A 24156-nucleotide genomic window follows, 5' to 3' on the forward strand; every position below is an offset into this window, starting at 1 on the left:
TGGGGGTTAATCATAACATGGGGTTGTCGACCAAACAGAATTTCAAAAGGAGACAGATTAAGAGGGGACCTGGGGGTGGTTCTGATGCTGTATAATACGATTGGCAAAGCTTCAGGCCATAACAGTCCTGTTTCAGTCATTACCTTGCTCAATTTATTTTTAATAGTGCTGTTTACTCTTTCCACCTTCGCGCTCGCCTGGGGGCGGTACGGAGTATGCAGCTTACTATTAATTCCCATCAACTTACACATTGTTTGAAAGACTTCACCTGTGAAATGGGTACCCCTATCACTTTCAATTATTCTAGGGATACCGTACCTACACACAAATTCCTGCACAATTTTCTTTGCAGTAAATACAGCGGTATTTGCGGCCGCGGGAAATGCTTCAACCCAATTTGAGAACACATCAATACAGACCAAAACATACTTTAAATTTCTACAAGGTGGCAATTGTATGAAATCAATCTGTATTACCTGGAAAGGACCATCTGTCGGAGGGATATGGGATGGCTCTGTCGGTATTGCCTTTCCGATATTCTTCCTCAAGCAGGTGAGACATGTCATTGCTCTTTTACCCGCATGGGAGGAAAATCCTGTGGCGCACCAATAAGCTCTTACTAGCTTACACATTCCTTCTTTGCCTAGATGAGTCAGCCCGTGTGCTGCTTCCGCTAGACTTGGAAGGTATGCTTTGGGTGCCACTGGCTTACCATGTCCATCTGTCCAGAGTCCTGAGGACTCCTGGCCATATCCTTTCTCTATCGTCCTAAGTGGATGCTGGGGTTCCTGAAAGGACCATGGGGAATAGCGGCTCCGCAGGAGACAGGGCACAAAAAAGTAAAGCTTTACTAGGTCAGGTGGTGTGCACTGGCTCCTCCCCCTATGACCCTCCTCCAGACTCCAGTTAGATTTTGTGCCCGAACGAGAAGGGTGCAATCTAGGTGGCTCTCCTAAAGAGCTGCTTAGAGAAAGTTTAGTTTAGGTTTTTTTTCTTTACAGTGAGTCCTGCTGGCAACAGGATCACTGCAACGTGGGACTTAGGGGGAAAGTAGTAAACTCACCTGCATGCAGAGTGGATTTGCTGCTTGGCTACTGGACACCATTAGCTCCAGAGGGATCGAACACAGGCCCAGCCGTGGAGTCCGGTCCCGGAGCCGCGCCGCCGACCCCCTTGCAGATGCTGAAGCGTGAAGAGGTCCGGAAGCCGGCGGCTGAAGACTCCTCAGTCTTCATAAGGTAGCGCACAGCACTGCAGCTGTGCGCCATTTTCCTCTCAGCACACTTCACTGGGCAGTCACTGAGGGTGCAGAGCGCTGGGGGGGGGGCGCTCTGAGAGGCAAATATAAACCTTATACAAGGCTAAAAATACCTCACATATAGCCCATAGGGGCTATATGGAGATATTTAACCCCTGCCTGACTGGAAAAATAGCGGGAGAAGAACCCGCCGAAAAAGGGGCGGGGCCTATCTCCTCAGCACACGGCGCCATTTTCTGTCACAGCTCCGCTGGTCAGAACGGCTCCCAGGTCTCTCCCCTGCACTGCACTACAGAAACAGGGTAAAACAGAGAGGGGGGGCACATTAATGGCTATATATATATATATTAAAGCAGCTATAAGGGAGCACTTAATATAAGGATATCCCTTGTATATATAGCGCTTTGTGGTGTGTGCTGGCAGACTCTCCCTCTGTCTCCCCAAAAGGGCTAGTGGGTCCTGTCTTCATTAGAGCATTCCCTGTGAGTTTGCGGTGTGTGTCGGTACGTGGTGTCGACATGTATGAGGACGATATTGGTGTGGAGGCGGAGCAATTGCCAAATATGCAGATGTCACCCCCCAGGGGGTCGACACCAGAATGGATGCCTTTATTTGTGGAATTACGTGATGGTTTATCTTCCCTTAAACAGTCAGTTGAGGACATGAGGCGGCGGGACAATCAATTAATGCCTGTCCAGGCGCCTCAAACACCGTCAGGGGCTGTAAAACGCCCTTTGCCTCAGTCGGTCGACACAGACCCAGACACGGGCACTGATTCCAGTGACGACGGTAGAAATTCAAACGTATTTTCCAGTAGGGCCACACGTTATATGATTTTGGCAATGAAGGAGACGTTACATTTAGCTGATACTACAGATACCGTAAAACAGGGTATTATGTATGGTGTGAAAAAACTACAAACAGTTTTTCCTGAATCAGAAGAATTAAATGACGTGTGTGATGAAGCGTGGGTTGCTCCTGATAAAAAGTTGATAATTTCAAAAAAGTTATTGGCATTATACCCTTTCCCGCCAGAGGTTAGGGCGCGCTGGGAAACACCCCCTAAGGTGGACAAGGCGCTCACACGCTTATCCAAACAAGTGGCGTTACCCTCTCCTGAGACGGCCGCACTTAAGGATCCATCAGATAGAAAGATGGAAGTTATTCAAAAGAATATATACACACATGCAGGTGTTATACTACGACCAGCTATAGCAACTGCCTGGATGTGCAGTGCTGGAGTAGTTTGGTCAGAATCCCTGATTGAAAATATTGATACCCTAGATAGGGACAATGTTTTACTGTCGTTAGAACAAATAAAGGATGCATTTATCTATATGCGTGATGCACAGAGGGATATTTGCACACTGGCATCTCGGGTGAGTGCTATGTCCATTTCAGCCAGAAGAGCCTTATGGACACGACAGTGGACAGGCGATGCGGATTCAAAACGTCACATGGAGGTTTTGCCGTATAAAGGGGAGGAGTTATTTGGAGTTGGTCTATCAGACTTGGTGGCCACGGCTACTGCCGGGAAATCCACTTTTTTACCTCAAGTCACTCCCCAACAGAGAAAGGCACCGACCTTTCAACCGCAGCCTTTTCGCTCCTACAAAAATAAGAGAGCAAAGGGCTTGTCGTACCTGCCACGAGGCAGAGGAAGAGGGAAGAGACACCAACAGGCAGCTCCTTCCCAGGAACAGAAGCCCTCCCCGGCTCCTGCAAAAACCTCAGCATGACGCTGGGGCCTCTCAAGCGGACTCGGGGACAGTGGGGGGCCGTCTCAAAAATTACAGCGCGCAGTGGGCTCACTCGCAGGTAGACCCCTGGATCCTGCAGATAATATCTCAGGGGTACAGGTTGGAATTAGAGACGGATCCTCCTCATCGTTTCCTGAAGTCTGCCTTACCAACCGTCTCTTCCGAAAGGGAGAGGGTGTTGGAAGCCATTCACAAGCTGTACGCTCAGCAGGTGATAGTCAAAGTACCCCTATTACAACAAGGAAAGGGGTATTATTCCACTCTATTTGTGGTACCGAAGCCGGATGGCTCGGTAAGGCCTATTCTAAATCTGAAGTCCTTGAACCTCTACATAAAAAAGTTCAAGTTCAAGATGGAGTCACTCAGAGCAGTGATAGCGAACCTGGAAGAAGGGGACTTTATGGTATCCTTGGACATCAAGGATGCGTATCTACACGTTCCGATTTACCCCGCACACCAGGGGTACCTCAGGTTCATTGTTCAAAACTGTCACTATCAGTTTCAGACGCTGCCGTTCGGATTGTCCACGGCGCCTCGGGTCTTTACCAAGGTAATGGCCGAGATGATGATTCTTCTTCGAAGAAAAGGCGTATTAGTTATCCCATACTTGGACGATCTCCTAATAAGGGCAAGGTCCAGAGAACAGCTGGAGACAGCTTTAGCACTATCTCAAGAGGTGCTAAGACAACACGGGTGGATTCTGAATATTCCAAAATCCCATTTAATCCCGACAACTCGTCTGCTGTTCCTAGGAATGATTCTGGACACGGTTCAGAAAAAGGTTTTCCTTCCAGAGGAAAAAGCCAAGGAGTTATCCGATCTGGTCAGGAACCTCCTAAAACCAGGAAAAGTGTCAGTACATCAATGCACAAGAGTCCTGGGAAAAATGGTGGCTTCTTACGAAGCAATTCCATTCGGCAGATTCCATGCAAGAATATTCCAAAGGGATCTGTTGGACAAATGGTCAGGGTCGCATCTGCAGATGCACCTGCGAATAACCCTGTCACCAAAGACAAGGGTGTCACTTCTGTGGTGGTTGCAGAAGGCTCACCTATTAGAAGGCCGCAGATTCGGCATTCAGGATTGGATCCTGGTGACCACGGACGCCAGCCTGAGAGGCTGGGGAGCAGTCACACAAGGAAGAAACTTCCAGGGAGTATGGACGAGTCTGGAAAAGTCTCTTCACATAAACATTCTGGAACTAAGAGCAATCTACAATGCTCTAAGCCAGGCGGAACTTCTCCTGCAAGGAAAGCCGGTGTTGATTCAGTCGGACAACATCACGGCGGTCGCCCATGTAAACAGGCAGGGCGGCACAAGAAGCAGGAGTGCAATGGCAGAAGCTGCCAAGATTCTTCGCTGGGCGGAGAATCACGTGATAGCACTGTCAGCAGTGTTCATCCCGGGCGTGGACAACTGGGAAGCAGACTTCCTCAGCAGACACGATCTTCATCCGGGAGAGTGGGGTCTACATCCAGAAGTCTTCAACATGTTAATAGACCGTTGGGAAAGACCAATTGTAGACATGATGGCGTCTCGCCTCAACAAAAAACTGGACAAATATTGCGCCAGGTCAAGAGATCCACAGGCAATAGCTGTGGACGCACTGGTAACTCCTTGGGTGTACCAGTCAGTGTATGTGTTTCCTCCTCTGCCGCTCATACCAAAGGTATTGAAGATCATACGGCAAAGAAGAGTAAGAACAATACTAGTGGTTCCGGATTGGCCGAGAAGGACTTGGTATCCGGAACTTCAAGAGATGCTCACGGACGAACCGTGGCCTCTACCTCTGAGAAGGGACCTGCTACAGCAGGGTCCCTGTTTTTTTTCAAGACTTACCGCGGCTGCGTTTGACGGCATGGCGGTTGAACGCCAGATCCTAAAAGGGAAAGGCATTCCAGAAGAAGTCATTCCTACCTTGATTAAGGCACGGAAGGAAGTCACCGTGAAACATTATCACCGCATTTGGCGAAAATATGTAGCGTGGTGCGAGGATCGGAGGGTTCCGACGGAGGAATTCCAACTGGGTCGTTTCCTACATTTCCTGCAATCAGGATTATCTATGGGTCTCAAATTGGGATCCATTAAGGTTCAAATTTCGGCCCTGTCAATATTCTTCCAAAAAGAATTGGCCTCTGTCCCTGAGGTCCAGACTTTTGTCAAGGGAGTACTGCATATACAGCCTCCTGTGGTGCCTCCGGTGGCACCGTGGGATCTAAATGTAGTTTTAGATTTCCTCAAATCCCATTGGTTTGAACCATTGAAAAAGAAATATCTCACATTGAAAGTGACTATGTTACTAGCCCTGGCCTCTGCCAGGAGAGTATCTGAATTGGCGGCTTTATCTTATAAAAGTCCTTATCTAATCTTCCATTCGGATAGGGCAGAACTGCGGACTCGTCCGCATTTTCTCCCTAAAGTGGTATCAGCATTTCATCTGAACCAACCTATTGTGGTGCCTGCGGCCACTAGCGACTTGGAGGACTCCAAGTTGTTGGACGTTGTCAGAGCCTTAAAAATATACATTGCAAGGACGGCTGGAGTCAGAAAATCTGACTCGCTGTTTATATTGTATGCACCCAACAAGTTGGGCGCACCTGCTTCTAAGCAGTCGATTGCTCGTTGGATTTGTAACACAATTCAACTTGCACATTCTGTGGCAGGCCTGCCACAGCCTAAAACTGTAAAAGCCCACTCCACAAGGAAGGTGGGCTCATCTTGGGCGGCTGCCCGAGGGGTCTCGGCATTACAACTCTGCCGAGCAGCTACGTGGTCGGGGGAGAACACGTTTGTAAAATTTTACAAATTTGATACCCTGGCAAAGGAGGACCTGGAGTTCTCTCATTCGGTGCTGCAGAGTCATCCGCACTCTCCCGCCCGTTTGGGAGCTTTGGTATAATCCCCATGGTCCTTTCAGGAACCCCAGCATCCACTTAGGACGATAGAGAAAATAAGAATTTACTTACCGATAATTCTATTTCTCGGAGTCCGTAGTGGATGCTGGGCGCCCATCCCAAGTGCGGATTATCTGCAATACTTGTACATAGTTATTGTTAACTAATTCGGGTTATTGTTAAGGAGCCATCTTTAAGAGGCCCTTTCTGTTGTCATACTGTTAACTGGGTTTAGATCACAAGTTGTACGGTGTGATTGGTGTGGCTGGTATGAGTCTTACCCGGGATTCAAAATGCCTCCCTTATTGTGTATGCTCGTCCGGGCACAGTACCTAACTGGAGTCTGGAGGAGGGTCATAGGGGGAGGAGCCAGTGCACACCACCTGACCTAGTAAAGCTTTACTTTTTTGTGCCCTGTCTCCTGCGGAGCCGCTATTCCCCATGGTCCTTTCAGGAACCCCAGCATCCACTACGGACTCCGAGAAATAGAATTATCGGTAAGTAAATTCTTATTTTTGACCTCCAGACTGCCTTTTCCTGTGGGGAACACAAATTTTGCATTTCACACAATTTCTGTGTGTTTACAGTATTAAATACCATCAGTCGTGTACTATCTGTTTGTATGGGGTTACCGGCTGCTGATTTAGCAGCTTCGTCTGCTCGGCTGTTACCAAGTGATACCGGGTCTTGGCTATATGTGTGAGCTTTACACTTGATAACAGCCACTCTGTCGGGTTCCTGTATCGCTGTTAGAAGTCTTTTGATGTGGGCTGCATGCGCTACGGGTGTGCCAGCTGCCGTCATGAAATTTCTGAGGCGCCATAGGGCCCCGAAATCATGGACTACTCCGAAGGCGTACCTAGAATCTGTGTAAATATTGGCTGACTTGCCCTTAGCCAATTCACATGCTCTGGTTAGGGCAACCAGTTCAGCAACTTGTGCTGAGTGTGGTGGGCCTAGCGGTTCTGCTTCTATGGTACCTTGGTCATCTACGACTGCGTATCCAGTACACAAGTCTCCCGAGTCCGTCTGTCTGTGACAACTACCGTCAGTGTAGAAAGTAAAATCTACATCTTCCAGTGGGTTGTCACTGATGTCAGGCCTTGCCGTGAAATTTGGGTCAAATATTCCATACAATCATGCGTGTCATCCCCTGTATTAAATCCTCCTTCACCATCACTCTCATCCTCCACCGTTTGTGCCTGTCCAGGCACACCTGGGAGATACGTTGCAGGATTTAATGCGCTGCATCTCCTTATGGTGATGTTTACGGGGGCCATCAATGCCAATTCCCATCTTGTGAACCGCGCTGATGAGACGTGTCTGGTTTGGGCAGAATTCAGTAAGGCTGACACTGCATGTGGTGTATGAATTGTGAGGTTGTGTCCTAGCACTACATCTTCGCTTTTTGTGACTAGCAATGCTATTGCTGCAACACTTCGCAAGCATGTGGGGAGGGATCGCGCTACCGTATCTAGCTGAGCGCTATAGTAGGCTACAGGCCTGCTGGCATCACCATGCTTCTGGGTTAAGACACCTGCTGCGCACCCAGCACTTTCTGTTCCGTACAGCTCAAAGGGTTTCCCATAGTCAGGCATACCTAATGCTGGTGCCTGCGTTAGGAACTGTTTAAGTTTCTCAAATGCCATCTCAGATTCGTCTGTGTGCGAAATCCGATCAGGTTTGCTTGATGAGACCATCTCCTGCAAAGGTAAGGCCAGTATGGAAAAACCTGGGATCCAGTTACGGCAATACCCACACATTCCTAAAAACGTTCTAATCTGTTGCTGGGTTTGTGGCAGGGTCATGTCACGAATTGCTTGGATTCTATCAGCGGTAAGGTGTCTCAGTCCTTGTGTTAGACAGTGTCCCAAATACTTCACACGGGTCTGGAATAATTGTAACTTGTCCTTGGAAACCTTGTGTCCTGTGTCTGAAAGATGAAAGAGGAGCTGTTTCGTATCTCTCAGGGATGCTTCCAGTGAATCTGAACACAGTAGTAAATCATCCACATACTGTATCAATATTGATCCACTCTCTGGTTGGAAAGACTGTAAACAATCATGCAGAGCTTGTGAGAAAATACTTGGACTGTCTATGAAACCTTGTGGTCGAGTCCAAGTGTACTGAACTCCTCTGTATGTGAATGCGAATAAGTATTGACTGTCAGGGTGCAGAGGTACCGAGAAGAAAGCGGAGCAGAGGTCAATTACAGTGAAAAATTTGGCAGTGGGAGGGATTTGCATAAGGATGACAGCTGGATTTGGCACTACGGGGAATTGACTCTCAACTATTTTGTTGATCCCTCTTAGATCCTGCACTAATCTGTAACCCCTCCCCCCACTCTTTTTAACAGGGAAGATGGGACTATTGGCAGTGCTGGACGTTCTTACCAGAATGCCCTGTTGCAGCAAGCGCTCTATTACAGGGAAGACTCCTAACTCCACCTCTGGCTTCAGAGGATATTGTGGGATTTTTGGAGCTATCCGACCATCTTTTACTTGCACAACTACTGGGGCTATGTTTGCCATCAATCCAGTGTCTTGTCCATCCTTGGTCCAAAGTGATTCCGGTATCTGGGAAATCATTTCCTCTACCTTGGACGGACACCTATTTACAACAACAGTGTGTGACATTAATCTTGTTGGGGAGTCTAGCATATCCTGCGCTTCCTGAGCGTGGTTTTCGGGTATATCCAAGAACACACCTTCAGGAGTACAGTATATGACGCATCCCATTTTGCACAGTAAATCTCTCCCTAGGAGATTAGTCGGAGCCGATGCAGCCAGCAGAAAAGAATGCTTGGTATGCAAAGGCCCTATCGTAATCTCTGCAGGTTTGCTTAAAGGGTAGTGCTGTACTACTCCTGTTACTCCCATGGCTGGAAATGTTTTACCAGTGGTTCTCATGCCCACGGTCGAATTTATCACTGACTTGGCCGCCCCCGTATCTACAAGGAAATTTAGAGATTTACCAGCTACAGCAATTGTGACCTCGGGTTCACTTCCAAGGTTCGCAATTAATTTCACTGGCTGCAGATTACAGGTGTTGCCTCGCCCCTATGGTGCGTGGTGGCCTTCCTGCATTGCGCTGGCAGCTATTACCTGTGAGGGGGGTAAATGGGATCGATCAGTGACTTGCCAGTCTTTTTTGGGGGGATACCTTTTTGTTTCTACTGCGTGTGGCTCATAACTCCGTCTCTGCGGTCCTTGATCCCAATTTCGTGTGTCGTGTCGTTGTCTAGGGGGTTGATATGATTTTTGTGCATTCTTTGATCTACAGTCTCGTGCATAGTGTCCCTCTTTATGACAGAAATAACAAGTTACCACATTTGACTTACCCACAGGGGTCTGAGATCTATACTGAGGTGACCTTGTGGTCAGGGCCTGTATACTTACGGCCATTAACTTATCACTCTGCGACTCCCTGTGTCTGGTGATATTCCGATCATGATCAATAGCGGCCTCTCTCAAAGTAGCCACCGACAGACCTCGCCAACATGGTTGGGTGGTCTGTACCCTCGTCCTTAATACTTCCTTTAAACCATCCATTAACACAGATACTGCTACTTCTCTATGATTTACATTTGTCTTAATGTCTTCTATGCCTGTATACTTAGCCATATCCTGTAGTGCCCGATGAAAATAATCAGCTGCTGTTTCTCCCTCTTTCTGTTTGATGGAGAAAATTTTGTTCCATTTGACAACAGCTGGAAAATACTCTCTTAACTGTAAATTTATTCTTTTTACATTATCTTGGTTGTACACATCCGTAAGGGGTACATCTTCATCTAATTTACAGTCAGCTAAAAATCTCGCTGAGTCGACATTGGAGGGTAAACATGCCCTCAGCAATATCTGCCAGTCTTTGTTATTGGGCTCCACAGTATTTCCTAGCTCTCTAATGTATTCCTGGCTTGCAACTAGATCTTTCCTAGGATCAGGGAATTCAGACACCATTGATCTTAATTCCATTCGGGAAAAGGGGCAGTGCATGGCGATGTGTCTGAGAGGAGTGACTCCTGAAGTGTCAGTTTTCCCATTTGGCACTGCAATTACCCTAACGGGATTAAGTCCAATAACATCATTCTGAGTAGATTCTACAGCATGTGGTGAAATGGTTTCAGCATATTGTATGGTGCCGTACTTACCAGTTGATACGATCTCACCTGTCCCTCCAGTAGGGGCCTTTGATACTAATCTTACGGGTTGGGCCGTGCCCACTGTTGTTTCTGCTATGGTGGCTGCTAGAGAAAGTGCCGATATTGTTGTTGGTTCATCCTCTTGGTCACAATCCTGGGGAAAGTTTAAAACAGGGTACAGCTTGCACGGGTTAACATTAGCATCAACAATCGTGGTTACATTAGTCTTAACATTTATACAGTTACTAAGTGCATGTTTATCATTCACCAGTGTGCCATTCTCTGCAACCACCTTCTCTCCCGTTATGTATGGTGGAGGTGGCGCGGTGGCTATCAGTTTTCTGATAGGGTTAGATCCACCCGCTTGAGCCAATCCTCTTTGTATTTCACCTTCCTGTTGCCATAACTGTAAATAATCATAATGTTTGATCCGTCTCTTTGCAGATTTAATGAGACATATCCTTCTCCTTAGATTCTGTAACACCTCGAGACTAAAACTGCCTAACCGTGGGAACTTTTCCCCATCGTGCACAGTCATTCTTTCCCATTCATCGCACAAAACTTCTGTGTGTGAACCGTATTACTCACACATTACATACCTTGCCGACCCGATTGGTCGGTTTACTAAGTCAACCCGAACCGAGGTTGATCGCCCCCTACCTGAACAACTGGACCCCATCTTTGCAGGTGTTGCTTTCACTACCTCTGACCTTCAAATCAGGGTCTTCAGCGAACCCTTACAAAAACCAAGATGTCCGGGGTAGGCCGGCGGCAGAAGTTTACCGAGTACTCCACTCACTCGCCCACGTCGACCAATACGCCCACACACTGCTCTAGCGCTGGCGTACTCGACCTAGGGCCCCTGCGACCTGAACCTCTATTTACTGGAACATGTGGGTGTGATCCGAAGAGCACTTAACCCTTTCCAATAACTATTGGTTGTTGGATAGTTCCCAAGTGACCAGCGAACTTCCCTTAAAATAAAAAAAATTACACAAATCACGTTAGAATGTACAAATAGCGTTTATGACCCCTCTAGCGTACGCAAATGGTACTGGGTCAAGTTATTAACTAATGCACACAATTACGTGCGGTACAATCGTTCTGCACATAAGCAACTAATCTTATGTGCGGAGCGACCAGTGGAATCGAAAATTGCAGCTGCGAATTCCTTCAGCCTGAGCTTAATGGCCTATATGGGTACCGCACCAACCCTTTCTGGTGTTGTGCTCTTTTACTCTTTATCTATAGCGGACTTCTTAGTCTGCTGTACCTGGACCTCCTGGTCTGTCTGGACCTCCTGGTCTGTGCTACAGTAGACCTCCTGGTCTGCTATACTCTAATGCTCTTTTAAATGTTTAACAAGGGATGCCTCCCAAGCCACCGTGCAGTCACTTACACGTATGTACCTTCACGAGAACTCGATGATTTCCTTTGGTTCAACCCCAAAAATTAGAAACTTATATATATATATGTATACACACTCTTTCACCTCATATACTCTTTACTTTCGTTTCTGCGCAGAAATCCCTTTCATTCAGTATCGCAGGCTAATCCCGAGGAGTTACAACTAGAGAAGGATCTTTTAGCTTAAAATTTTGGACACTGAGATCGATTTGCGCTATTATCACGTTGCCTCCTTATCGCTTAACTAAAACAATACTATCGTGTGATTTGTATTATGTGGGCGTACCCAGACGCTCCGTTGCGTAATATACGCTCCGTGCGTCGGCCCTTGCGTCGCGTACACTAGTCCCGCCCTTTGTTAGAGACACGTGTACGCCAGCCAGGTATATCCACAGAAATACAATTAACACGTTTATATCAATGTAGATGATCTTTAACTGTAATCACCTACCGAACACCACACCGAACTTCCTTGTATCTTAGGCAAGCCGTGTGTGTTTTACAAATTACCTCTTAATGTATTATTTTTACCCTTTAACTACCAATAGCAACAAATCTTTCTCAGCACGTTATCAATTGTGAAATGGCAACCAGGAAAGTGATATGTGAAAATACACAAATGAAAAGAAATACAGGTGTGTGCGTGCGTGCGTACGCAAAACAGAAATAAACAGTTTTAAAAGACACTAGCGTATTGTTCTTACCTCCGGTTCCGGATTCCACCAGCACTCCTTCAACGTAGCGAAACAGGCGCTTATCTAGCCAGCACTACTGTATCCCGATACGAAGGGATACTGCCTTCCCGCCCTTGCTGACAGATAAAGTCTGTGTTCGCTAGTGCGGATATGTGGAGGACGGACGAGCGGCCAATTGATAAAGCTAACTATTTATCTTATACATTCACAATAATGGGTAAGAGACACAGTACGCAATTGGCGTATGAGGTACCGTAAAGGTACGCACTTAGCGTAGCATACGCTCGGCCGTGATCGAGACGCACATGCGACACGCTCGTTCACAGCTTAATGCGTGGTGTCAGGCATGCTATAGGCGGTTGACTACCGTAATGCTACGCTACCAGCGTAGCGGACGCTCGAGACCACGAGGAGATCACGAGCGGCGCAGACGCTCACAGGATGACAATCAGTAAACCTTGAATGTAATGCACCGAAAGGATACTCTTATACTGTAAACCTTGTACTGAAATACTGTAGCGATATAACGCTGCTTAACCTTGTTAAATGCTAAAGCTGCTTGAGCGTTTGAGACGCTCCTATTACCTTCTGCAATATAATAAACACACGATACCTTGCTAAGGTTCCAACACCTTTACTAACAAGCTTTTAGATATATAAAAAGGGGTACACAGTTCACAAGTCATACACTACAAGCTAACATATAATTCTAACAGAATATCTAGACAGAAATATACAATAGCGTCACAAACTTATACTATAACAGAGAGAGAGGGAATGGCCAATACAAACAGAGAATAAGTTGGTTTGCAGAGAATTACTTACACACACTGGGAATGATCGCTGCGCAGCTTTCTGGTACCAGCTCCAAGTTAGTCAAGATGAAAACCGTTTGTGGAGAGTGAGAGAGCTGACCAGGCTGGCTGATCTTATATACACTGAGTACAGTATACTACAAAGGGACCTATAATCTCATTGTTCATTGGACACAGGAATGTCTCCCTGTATCATAACAAAAGGTCATAGGTTAGTTTGACAGGTGGGCTGCGACTATATCAAACTGCTCAGGTGGGAGGGAATCTGAAGATTCCCGCCGCATGGGTAATGAATCGCAAATATAGTAAATGTCCAGAAAATACTAATGGCCATATCTAAACGCAGGAGCGATTAATCTTTACCTAACCAGCACCGGATTGTTTCTAATAAAATGTTCTTTAGTTAGGTACCAGACACAGCTGTTCAAACCCTGTCTGACCCTTCGTACCATACAAAGAGGAATTCCTCTGTCCAGCGATCATTTACATTAAACAAACTTACAGTCATTATTAAGGGGAACATTATCTATAAAACATACTATTTGGTTTTATTAATTAACGATTGAGTCGCCCGCTAGACGCACACAAACTCTACCGTAAATGCACATACCACGCGCTCGAGCGCATGGCCGAAGCGCCATCACGCGGCTGCGAGTATCCGCACGCACGGGAGAGAATGTGCACGTGCAGCAGGCACGCGCATGGGGTGGATATATGGCAACGTGTAGCATGATATTTTTCCGACTTTGACAACCGCTGCCCGGGATGCCGAACGTCAGGATCCCGACATCGGCATCCCGAGCGGTAGAATGCCGGCAGGGGGGCTAACGCAACAAAGCCCCTTGTGGGCTTGGTGGCGAGTGTCAGGTTCTATTCTCCCTCTATGGGTGTCCTGGAATCCCATAGAGGGGGAATCACCTACCTCACTGGTATACCGGTTAGGTATGCGTGACCGGCGGTCAGGAGACCGCCTGTCTGCATACCTCTGCTGGTATCCCTGCAGCGGAATGCTGGCGGGGGAGGGTGGGGGCAGGAGGCTGAGCGCAACACGCCACAGCGGCGGTCGCCACAGGTACTATTCCCACTGTATGGGTGTCGTGGACGATAGTGGAAAAGTGAACAATAGGGGAAATAGTCCCTGCTAGTCGGCATACCGGCTGGCGGGATTCTCAGGGGGCGGGATGCAGGAGGTGTTGTGACCGCTGGTCACATAACTACATCCCCATGAATCGCTCTTCAATCCTTTTACTTTTATCACATTCTGTTTTCAGCTGTCTGTAAAGTATCTAGTTTACGGTCCCTAATATTTTCTTCAAGCAGCAACAGAATGGAAGCCTATTGAGGTTTAAAGACCAGTGGTTCCCAAACTTTCGCCCTAGACCATCAGCATTTATTTCATGGCAACCCTAGGTCAAAAGTTTAGAGAAATCTAGGAAAACTTATTAAGTAGATTGTACTTACCCGTCTTCCTTAGGTTCAGTTATGTGGGGGTAGCCATGTTTGTCCACATATTTTAATATTGGAAGCCGCCAGCACTAGTTTGTCTGTCACATTGATCATAAATGATTTGATTTATTCCTGGACCACCAACCCGCGGCACCCCTGCAAGTGCTCCGCAGCACCCAGTTTGGGAACCACTGGTTTAGACAACTCCTACACACAGTGCCAGCAGCCATTTTTTTATCCAAACCAGTTTCCATCCTTGCCCATGCCTTAGTGATGTCACTAGTTCCTAGTACATTGGTAGGCTGCAGTTCTCCTGAATGCATTTTTCAGCCCCCAAAATGGCTGCCTCAGTGATGTGTAGGGGGACCGTTCTACTTCAGTCAGGCTGTTCAGTTTCCAGCAAGGAGACAATTGTGTACATGTGTGCTGAAATTAGTATTATGAATAACAATGTTTGGGCCAAAGGGAATTTTAGAGGTTTTGGATCGTGCAAACAGCTTCCTTGTTTTATAATACAGACAAGAAGAACCCTTTGGCTAAACAGCCTCTTATCTCATTTATTTGTGTCTGCATGTGTTTCATTTTCAGTTCCAAACCGTGTTGAAAAGAAGCTATTCTCCGAGTGCTGCCAGATGCGAAGAAGTAAATTGCACTTGGACGATGTTTTATTTAATGTTATTTGTGTCTTGTATATGGGTTGTTGCATTTTCTCCGCTATTACTCCTGAATTCTGAAAGACTGGGAGATTTATTAAGTATTATACGCTGGGAATAGAAAGGTTGCTTTAGGTAATTTAAAACACGTTAACAGTAGACATAAAGTAAAATAACACACTCGGTGTTAAACTTATTAGTTATGTTTACATTAAGTATTATTCAATTTTTATAAAGTGATGTGTAGATGCTGTACAGATGGATAAACACAGTTAGCGAAAATATATTATCTGGCTCCTGCCTATGCTGGTTTACATTCTAATTCTCTCTGACAGGAGACTGTGCTCAAGCGACCTTTTGTTGCACAGTGGAAAGTATCACACCTATTGATTGAGTAATTGCTCTATCCAGCAGAGGCCCGTTGGAGTCGGAAAGGGCCGCACTGTTGTGGTGGAATGCACCATGTTTCCACACAAGTTATTCTTAGTATAAAAGATCACACGGCCGAAACTGAAAACTCCATTTTGTGTTGCTGCCCCCTACCCTTATTCCACCCCCTCCCTCGAGGTCTGCCGCTCTCTGATGATGCTCTACTCAGCAGATTTTGAAGGACCCACCAGATTGAATGGAGTAATACACGGTCGAGTCACATTATTATAACCACCTCCTACATGTGACGTCGGCAGCGCGTAGCCCATGAAGTACGACACCTGTTGCGCTCTGGCTTGGTGGGTATATAAGGTGTGCAATCGGCCGTCTGCACACATATCACTCGTTGCTGTCATGGGTAAAAGGGGCATTTTGTCCTAGTTGCAAAAAGGGGGTGTAGTATGTGTGGCCGGTGGCCGGGATCCGGGGGCCAGCATACCGGCGCCGGGATCCAGACTGCCGGCATAACGACAGCTGGGCGAGCGCTAATGAGCCCCACGCTATTTATTCTCCCTCCAGGGGGGGTCGTGGACCCCCGAGAGGGAGAATATGTGTCGGCATGCCGGCGGTCGGGATCCAGGCGTCGGTATGCTGGTCGCCGGGATCCCGGCCGGCGGCATACTGAATAGGCATTATTATCAGTTTTCGGGCCAAGGGTGTCAGTATTTCTGACACAGCGCAGTTTGTGACCTGTCCGTGTGCTGCTGTGGTGAAGGTGCATCGTGACTGGACAAATGGCAGGAAGGTGCGCGAGGGCCGACAGACGCACTACAGTGGAGGAGATCACCGTCAGTGAACCTAGTGGCTACCAGACGTGTGTCTAAAACAACAGTTCCGCCCGTCTAGCTGCTGTCTGTGCTGCACACGGCGGTTACTCTGGCTATTAGCTGGTGGTCATAATAATGTGACTCCACCGTGTATAATGGATTAATGATTCAGTTATTGTTACCATCCAAAGCTGAATTTTCAGTTTTACAATTTTGCAAGTTACTTAGGGCCTAATTCAGACCTGATCGTAGCAGCATCTTTGTTAGCAGATGGGCAAAACCATGTGCACTGCAGGGGGGGGGGGGCAGATATAACATGTGCCTGACCCGATTGCACGCTGCAGTTGTTCGCAGCAGTGCGATTGGGTCAGAACTGCGCCGGCGCATGCCAGACGGCCGAAGGCCGCCGTTGCCTAGCGATCGCCTCTGCCTGATTGACAGGCAGAGGCGGTCGCCGGGTGGGAGGGGGCTGGACGGCAGCGTTAAGCCGCCGTTTAGGGGGCGCTGTCCGGCCAACGCAGGCGTGGCCGGACCGTTGGGGGGGGGGGCGGGGCGCGGCGGCTGCGTGACGTCACCCGGGCAGCGAAGAGGTTCTCCCGACCAGCCACAGGAGCTGCGCTGGCCAGGAGTTACTCATGATATGCAAAAGCATTGCCGCTGTGCGATGCTTTTGCACTTCTGCGGGGGGGGGGGGGGGGGGGGGACTAGTTCTCTGCTGGTCGACGTCCCCCATGTCTAAGTGCCTGATCGTAGCTGTGCTAAATTAAGCTCACCTACGATCAACTCAGAATGACCCCCTTAGGCCCCTAGTCTGATCAGTTTTGAACACACAGTAATTGATGTGAGGATCACAGAGGCCAGCAATGTGCAGGTCTGTGAGAATTTTTTATTATTATTATTATCCTTTATATGGCGCCACAAGTGTTCTGCCGTGCCTAACAAAGTACATAAACAATGATCTAGAGAAGAAAACAATTACTTACCGTACAAGACAATGCAGGACTAGTAAATTGTATATAAACATTGTGAATAAGCCAATGTCCAGGCTGCAGAATAGAGAATTGATTAATGGGGAATATAGTGACATGGGACTTACCAAAGAGATCAGAGGAGCAGGGTAACTCAAATAAATATATAATGTGTCAGAACGGGAACCCCACTTCTCTCTGAGGGCCCTTTGGAAGAATGAGCAATATCTTCTCCTTATCAAATACGTCATCTGTTGATGAGCAACGTTGAGGTATCACCTGGTACCTAGTGGTGGCACGGAACTCAAAGCCAACCACTCGGTATCAGGAGCAATCAAGGGGCTAAGTCTCTGTGAGTCACTTGGAAAGGCCCCCCACCCTAAGATTGAGTAGTATTAGGCAACGCTTATTACTTCAAGTACCAGATGTTCAACATTACAAGCCAAACAAATTTCCAGAGTGCCACTACTATTGTAACATTAGAAAAGTAATAGGTGGGTGAGACACAAGTTAGTGGCTCCCCTCTCTTTCCTTTTTTGAAGCTAGTTTGCTCAGGTTAGGTTTCTACTTTGTAGCCAGGAGTTGAAGGCAATGCTACAGAATCTTGTACTGTTATTAGACTGTGTAGGACAACTGCAGCAGAGTTCACTCACCAGAGGCTCAGGCCTCACTGACTAGGCTTGGGTTCTCCAGTTTGGAGAGGCCAAATAGGCCTCCTCCATGGGGGGGGAAGGAGGTGGCACAGGAGGGGAGGAGCAGCAAGAGTGTGCACCATAAGAGAAGAAATGACCTGCAAGTGCTATTAAAACTTCCTTGAGTGCCAACTTGTGGCACTATCGCCAGTGGTTGCCTACACCTACTGTAGGATAGAATATCAAAGCCTTCCAATTATCTTAGGTTAACTAAGCATGAAATACAAAATAGTGTGCGGTCCTGTGCAAATGGGGTACCTGCATGGGTGGGTTGCTCAGACACTAATCATAAATTATTACTGTAAACATGAAACTAGAGGCAAAGAGATGGGAAGGTTCCTTAAGTGTGTTCATTCTGATTGATGTGTCTGTCTTCCTTATATACAGATGGTGACGAGACAGAAGATGTCTTCGGGCTTAACGGGCAAATAGAACACAAGCTCTCTTTTCTGCGAGAGAACGTTCCAACTGAGATGAAACTGGTTCTGATTGGTCACTCAATCGGGTGTTACATTATACTGGAGATGCTGAAGCGATCTGCAGACCTAAAGGTAAGTTGTTATCTGTCAGCAGTTTTTTCATACAAAGAGAGCAAGAGATTTGCCAGAGCCCTACTTTTGGACAACCAGTCTGCATTTACCAAAGCCCCCCCCCCCCCCCCCCCCCCTCCCCTTTCCTAATTATTTGCATCTGAATTTTTTAAATTCCTTGTGGCATATATAGAGGCAGCTGAAAGTGGTGGGGTGGGCGAGTACTAATTACCTAGGCCTGGCGTTGTCTATGGGGACCCTGACAGCTGTGGAGGAGGAGATATGTCCCTCTCTGCAACGGTGCGTATAGTATTATTCATTTATGTTTTATGAAATGGGGTGGGGGCTCCGGCTCTTGTATTAGCCCACACCCCCTGTATTGACCCGGGCTCACCATATCTCTCGGTGGCCCCGGGTATATAATCTACTTAATGATAATAGCTTTTCATGTACTGAATGTGCAATTATCCTAATCTGACAATTACATTTGCTGCACAACAGAGCTAATAAAACAAGATACAAGGAAGCTAAAACGCTCTATGACCCAATGGGATTCACTTAAACTCATTTTCCTTTAATTAAATGAATGTATCTATACAGAGCACGTGTAATGACGGTATATACTGAACGTCTTCAGAGCCACATACATCAGAGGAGTATTGGATCAATTCCTTCTTCTCCCGTTTCCTGGATAAGGGGATTGGGGAAATCCTTAATTTACCTAGGCTGACAGAAAAGGATCAGTGAGTTAGGGTTTTTTAAACATGCAGTATTGGTCAGATTCCCAGAAGGATCATCGATCATTGATGTCTACTGTTCTGCGTTTTTGATTGGCAGATCAGATCATCATCGGCAGAATGGGGAATCAGTCAGATAGATGTATGGGCACCCTTTATGCCGGTTATAAAATAGGTACCTAACAATGGGCAAACCAATGCAATCTTACACACCAGTAATACTGGGTGAATGGCGCTATGGTATAAAAACAATCCTAATACTCACCAATAATTTCCTGTGTGCTGATTTCCAAATTGATTATATTTCAGTATCACATATATATATATACAGAGAGAGAGAGAGAGAGAGAGAAATACACAACACAAGATCGTGTAATACTGTTTGATCAATATATGCAACAATATCTACTGTGTGCATATACAGTACAATAGTTGAAGTTTGTGAATATAGGGCCTAATTCAAGGTTGATTGCAAAACAACATTTTCCTCTAATGGGCAAAACCATGTGCACTGCAGGGGGGGCAGATGTAAGACGTGCAGAGAGAGTTAGATTTGGGTGGGGTGTGTTCGGTTAAAGCAGCCAGTAATTAGCCTGCACAGAAACAATCTAACCCACCCAAACTAACTCTCTCTGCACATGTTATATCTGCCCCCCCCCCCCCCCTGCAGTGCACATGGTTTTGCCCATTAGAGGAAAATGTTGTTTTGCAACCAACCTTTAATTAGGCCCATAATCCATCACCATAAGGTATATCGTAACGGGGTTTACCCCCCCCCCCCCCCCACACACACACACGCTCAAAGCACAACTGGAGAATGATAATCAAGCATATCAAGATTAAGGGCCATATTCAGGTTGGATCGCTCCTGCAATCCAAAAAGCAGTCTCCCGATAGACGGGAATGGGTCCTGCCATCGCATTGCAGTAATGTGCTCACCTCTTCCTGATTGACAGGCAGAGGCGTTTGCAGGGAGGAACGGAGGCGGCCAGCATTTACCGGGAGTGGATTGGCCAAGGACTGCGTCGTGAGACACCGTTTCCTTGGCCTCGCAAGCCGCCCTGCGACAGGTAGTCTGACTAAGCTCAGGCTTAAGCAGCCCACGGGATGAACATTGCGATGGTCGTGATGTTCATCCCAGACTGCGATGCGAATATTACTTTGCACCTCCTCCTGCATTTGCATTGCTAAGTACTGCAATTGCAAAGCTTCTGCGAGCAGCTTTGCAGATGCAATTCTTACTGAGGGCCTGATTCAGACCTGATCAGCTGTTGTGCGCTTCCACTCAGCGGGTGATCAGCTGTTAACTGTGCATGTGTATGCACCGCAAATGCGCACGCGCATCGACAAACAACAAAAGGCATCGCCAGTCAGCGACAGCCTGGTGCAAAAATTCTAATCGCACAGCCATTCGCATGCTGATTGACAGGAAGAGGCCACTAGTGGGTGGTAACTGACCGTTTTCTAGGAGTGTCAGGGAAAACGCAGGCGTTTCCAAACATTTTCAGGGAGGGTGTGTGACGTCAGCTCCGGACCCCATCCGCCTGTTCTCATCGCACTGCAGGAGTAAGTCCTGGGCTGCGCACACACTGCACACAGTGGAAAATCATTCAATGGTGAGTGAGGTGTGAACGGATTTGCAGCTGTCCGCTGACTGAGGTTTTTTTTAGCTGCTCGGCGTACACATACGATCGCACACTTGCGCAGGCGAATATACACTCCCCTTGGGCGGCAACTATCTAATCGCAGGACTACAATATTAGCAGCCTAGTGATCAGGTCCAAATTAGGCCCTAAATACACATTCAGGTCTGTACCACCACCCAGAGTATGAAGATTAGTGGGGTTGCCCCCCTGCACAGTACAGTCACGGTGTTCCACTTGGACATAGGGGGTCATTCCGAGTTGATCGCTCACTAGCAGTTTTTAGCAGCCGTGCAAACACTATGCCACCGCCCACTGGGAGTGTATTTTCGCTTTGCAGAAGTGCGAACGCCTGTGCAGCCGAACACCTGCAAACACATTTTGTGCAAAACAAGACCAGCCCTGTAGTTACTTATCCTGTGCGATGATTGCTGCAACGAGTGACACGGTAATGACGTCAGATACCCGCCCAGCAAACGCCCGGCCACGCCTGCTTTTTTCCAAACAATCCCAGAAAACGGTCAGTTGACACCCATAAACGCCCTTTTCCTGTCAATCTCCTTGCGATCAGCTGTGCGACTGAAAGCTTCGCTAGAACCTGTGCAAAGCCACGATGCTCTTTGTACCCGCACGTCGCGCGTGCGCATTGCGGTGCATACGCATGCGCAGATTAGCCATTTTTTTCACTGATCGATACGCAGCGAACAATGGCGGCTAGCGATCAACTCGGAATGACCCCCTTAGGCATGTAGTATGGTCTTTACACAGAAAAAAGGCTCCAAAACCACTTCCTTCAAATCACGATATGTGGCACAGATTTATTGAAGGATCCAAAATAAAAAATAAGAATTTACTTACCGATAATTCTATTTCTCGTAGTCCGTAGTGGATGCTGGGGACTCCGTCAGGACCATGGGGATTAGCGGGCTCCGCAGGAGACAGGGCACATCTAAAAAGCTTTTTAGGTCACATGGTGTGTACTGGCTCCTCCCCCCATGACCCTCCTCCAAGCCTCAGTTAGGTACTGTGCCCGGACGAGCGTACACAATAAGGAAGGATCTTGAATCCCGGGTAAGACTCATACCAGCCACACCAATCACACCGTACAACTTGTGATCTGAACCCAGTTAACAGTATGATAACAAAACGAAGTAGCCTCCGAAAAGATGGCTCACAACAATAGTAATAACCCGATTTTTGTAACAATAACTATGTACAAGCATTGCAGACAATCCGCACTTGGGATGGGCGCCCAGCATCCACTACGGACTACGAGAAATAGAATTATCGGTAAGTAAATTCTTATTTTCTCTAACGTCCTAGTGGATGCTAGGGACTCCGTCAGGACCATGGGGATTATACCAAAGCTCCCAAACGGGCGGGAGAGTGCGGATGACTCTGCAGCACCGAATGAGAGAACTCCAGGTCCTCCTTAGCCAGAGTATCAAAATTTGTAAAATTTTACAAACGTGTTCTCCCCTGACCACGTAGCTGCTCGGCAAAGTTGTAATGCCGAGACTCCTCGGGCAGCCGCCCAGGATGAGCCCACCTTCCTTGTGGAATGGGCATCTACATATTTCGTCTGTGGCAGGCCTGCCACAGAATGTGCAAGCTGAATTGTACTACAAATCCAGCGTGCAATAGACTGCTTAGAAGCATGAGCACCCAGCTTGTTGGGTGTATACAGTATAAACAGCAAGTCAGACTTTCTGACTCCAGCCGTCCTAACTATATATATATATATATATATATATATTTTTAGGGCCCTGACCACGTCTAGTAACTTGGAGTCCTCCAAGTCCCTAGTAGCCGCAGGCACCACAAGAGGTTGTTTCAGGTGAAAACGCTGACACCCCTTTACGAAGAAACTGGAGACGAGTCCCAGTTCTGTCCTGTTCAAATGGAAAATTTTAATATGGGCTTTTGTAAGACAAAGCCGCCCATTCTGACAATCGCCTGGCCGAGGCCAGGGCTAACAACATGGTCACTTCCCATGTGAGATATTTGTCAACAGCATGGTCACTTTCCATGTGAGATATTTCAAATCCACAGATTTGAGCGGTTCAAACCAATATGATTTTAAGAAATCCCAACACTATGTTGAGATCTCACGGTGCCCCTAGGGGCACAAAAAAGCTGTATATGCAATACATCCTTTACAATCTGGACTTCAGGAACTGAAGTCAATTCTTTCTGGAAGAAAATCTACAGGGCCGAAATTTAAATGTTAATGAACCCCAGTTTGAGGTCCAAAACACTCCTGTTTTCAGGAAGTGTAGAAATCGACCTAGTTGAATTTCCGTCGTGGAGCCTTCCTGGCCTCACCCACGCAACATATTTTCACCACATGTGGTGATGACGTTGTGCGGTCACCTCCTTCCTGGCTTTGACCAGGGTAGGTATGACCTCTTATGGAATGCCTTTTCCCTTCAGGAACCGGCATTCAACCGCCATGCCGTCAAACGCAGCCGCGGTAAGTCTTGGAATAGACATGGTACTTGCTGAATCAAGTCCCTCTCAGCTCCCCAGGCCCTTAGTCCTCTGTGAGCATTTCTTGAAGTTCCGGGTACCAAGTCCCTCTTGGCCAATCCGGAGCCACTAGTATAGTTCATACTCCTCTATGTCTTATAATTCTCAATACCCTGGTTATGAGAAACAGAGGAGGGAACACATACACAGACTGGTACACCCACGGTGTTACCAGAACATCCACAGCTATCGCCTGAAGGTCTCATGACCTGGCGGAATACCTGTCCCGTTTTTTGTTCGGGCGGGACGCCATCATGTCCACCTTTGGTCTTTGCCAACGGTCCACAATCATGTTGAAAAACTTCCCTATGAAGTTTCCACTCTCCCGGGTGGAGGTCATGCCTGCTGAGGAAGTCTGCTTCCCAGTCGTCCACTCCCGGAAAGAACACTGCTGACAGTGCTATCACATGATTTTCCGCCTAGCGAAAAATCCTTGCAGTTTTCACTGCCCTCCTGCTTCTTGTGCCGCCCTTCTGTTTACGTGGGCGACTGCCGTGATGTTATCCCACTGGATCAATACCGGCTGACCTTGAAGCAGAGGTCTAGCTAAGTTTAGAGCATTATAAATTTGCTCTAAGCTTATTTATGCGGAGAGAATTCTCCAGACTTAATCACACTTCCCTGGAAATTTTTTCCCTGTGTGACTGTTCCCCAGCCTCTCAGGCTGGCCTCCGTGGTCACCGGCATCCAATCCTGAATGCCGAATCTGCGGCCCTCTAGAAGATGAGCACTCTGTAATCACCACAGGAGAGACACCCTTTTCCTTGGATATAGGGTTATCCGCTGATGCAT

The 24156-nt window shown here is 47.3% G+C and overlaps 1 protein-coding gene across 1 annotated transcript in view; it reads left to right on the forward strand.

Annotated features, from left to right (window-relative positions):
• Positions 1 to 24156, forward strand: part of LDAH (lipid droplet associated hydrolase) — a 499788-nt gene that overhangs the window by 210888 nt on the left and 264744 nt on the right. The window contains exon 4 of the mRNA XM_063915314.1: positions 18313 to 18476. Coding sequence (XP_063771384.1) covers positions 18313 to 18476 — 164 coding nt within the window. The remainder of the gene's footprint in view (positions 1 to 18312; positions 18477 to 24156) is intronic.

Source organism: Pseudophryne corroboree, chromosome 4 (genome assembly GCF_028390025.1).
Source record: "Pseudophryne corroboree isolate aPseCor3 chromosome 4, aPseCor3.hap2, whole genome shotgun sequence".
In the NCBI taxonomy this organism is placed as follows: domain Eukaryota; kingdom Metazoa; phylum Chordata; class Amphibia; order Anura; family Myobatrachidae; genus Pseudophryne; species Pseudophryne corroboree.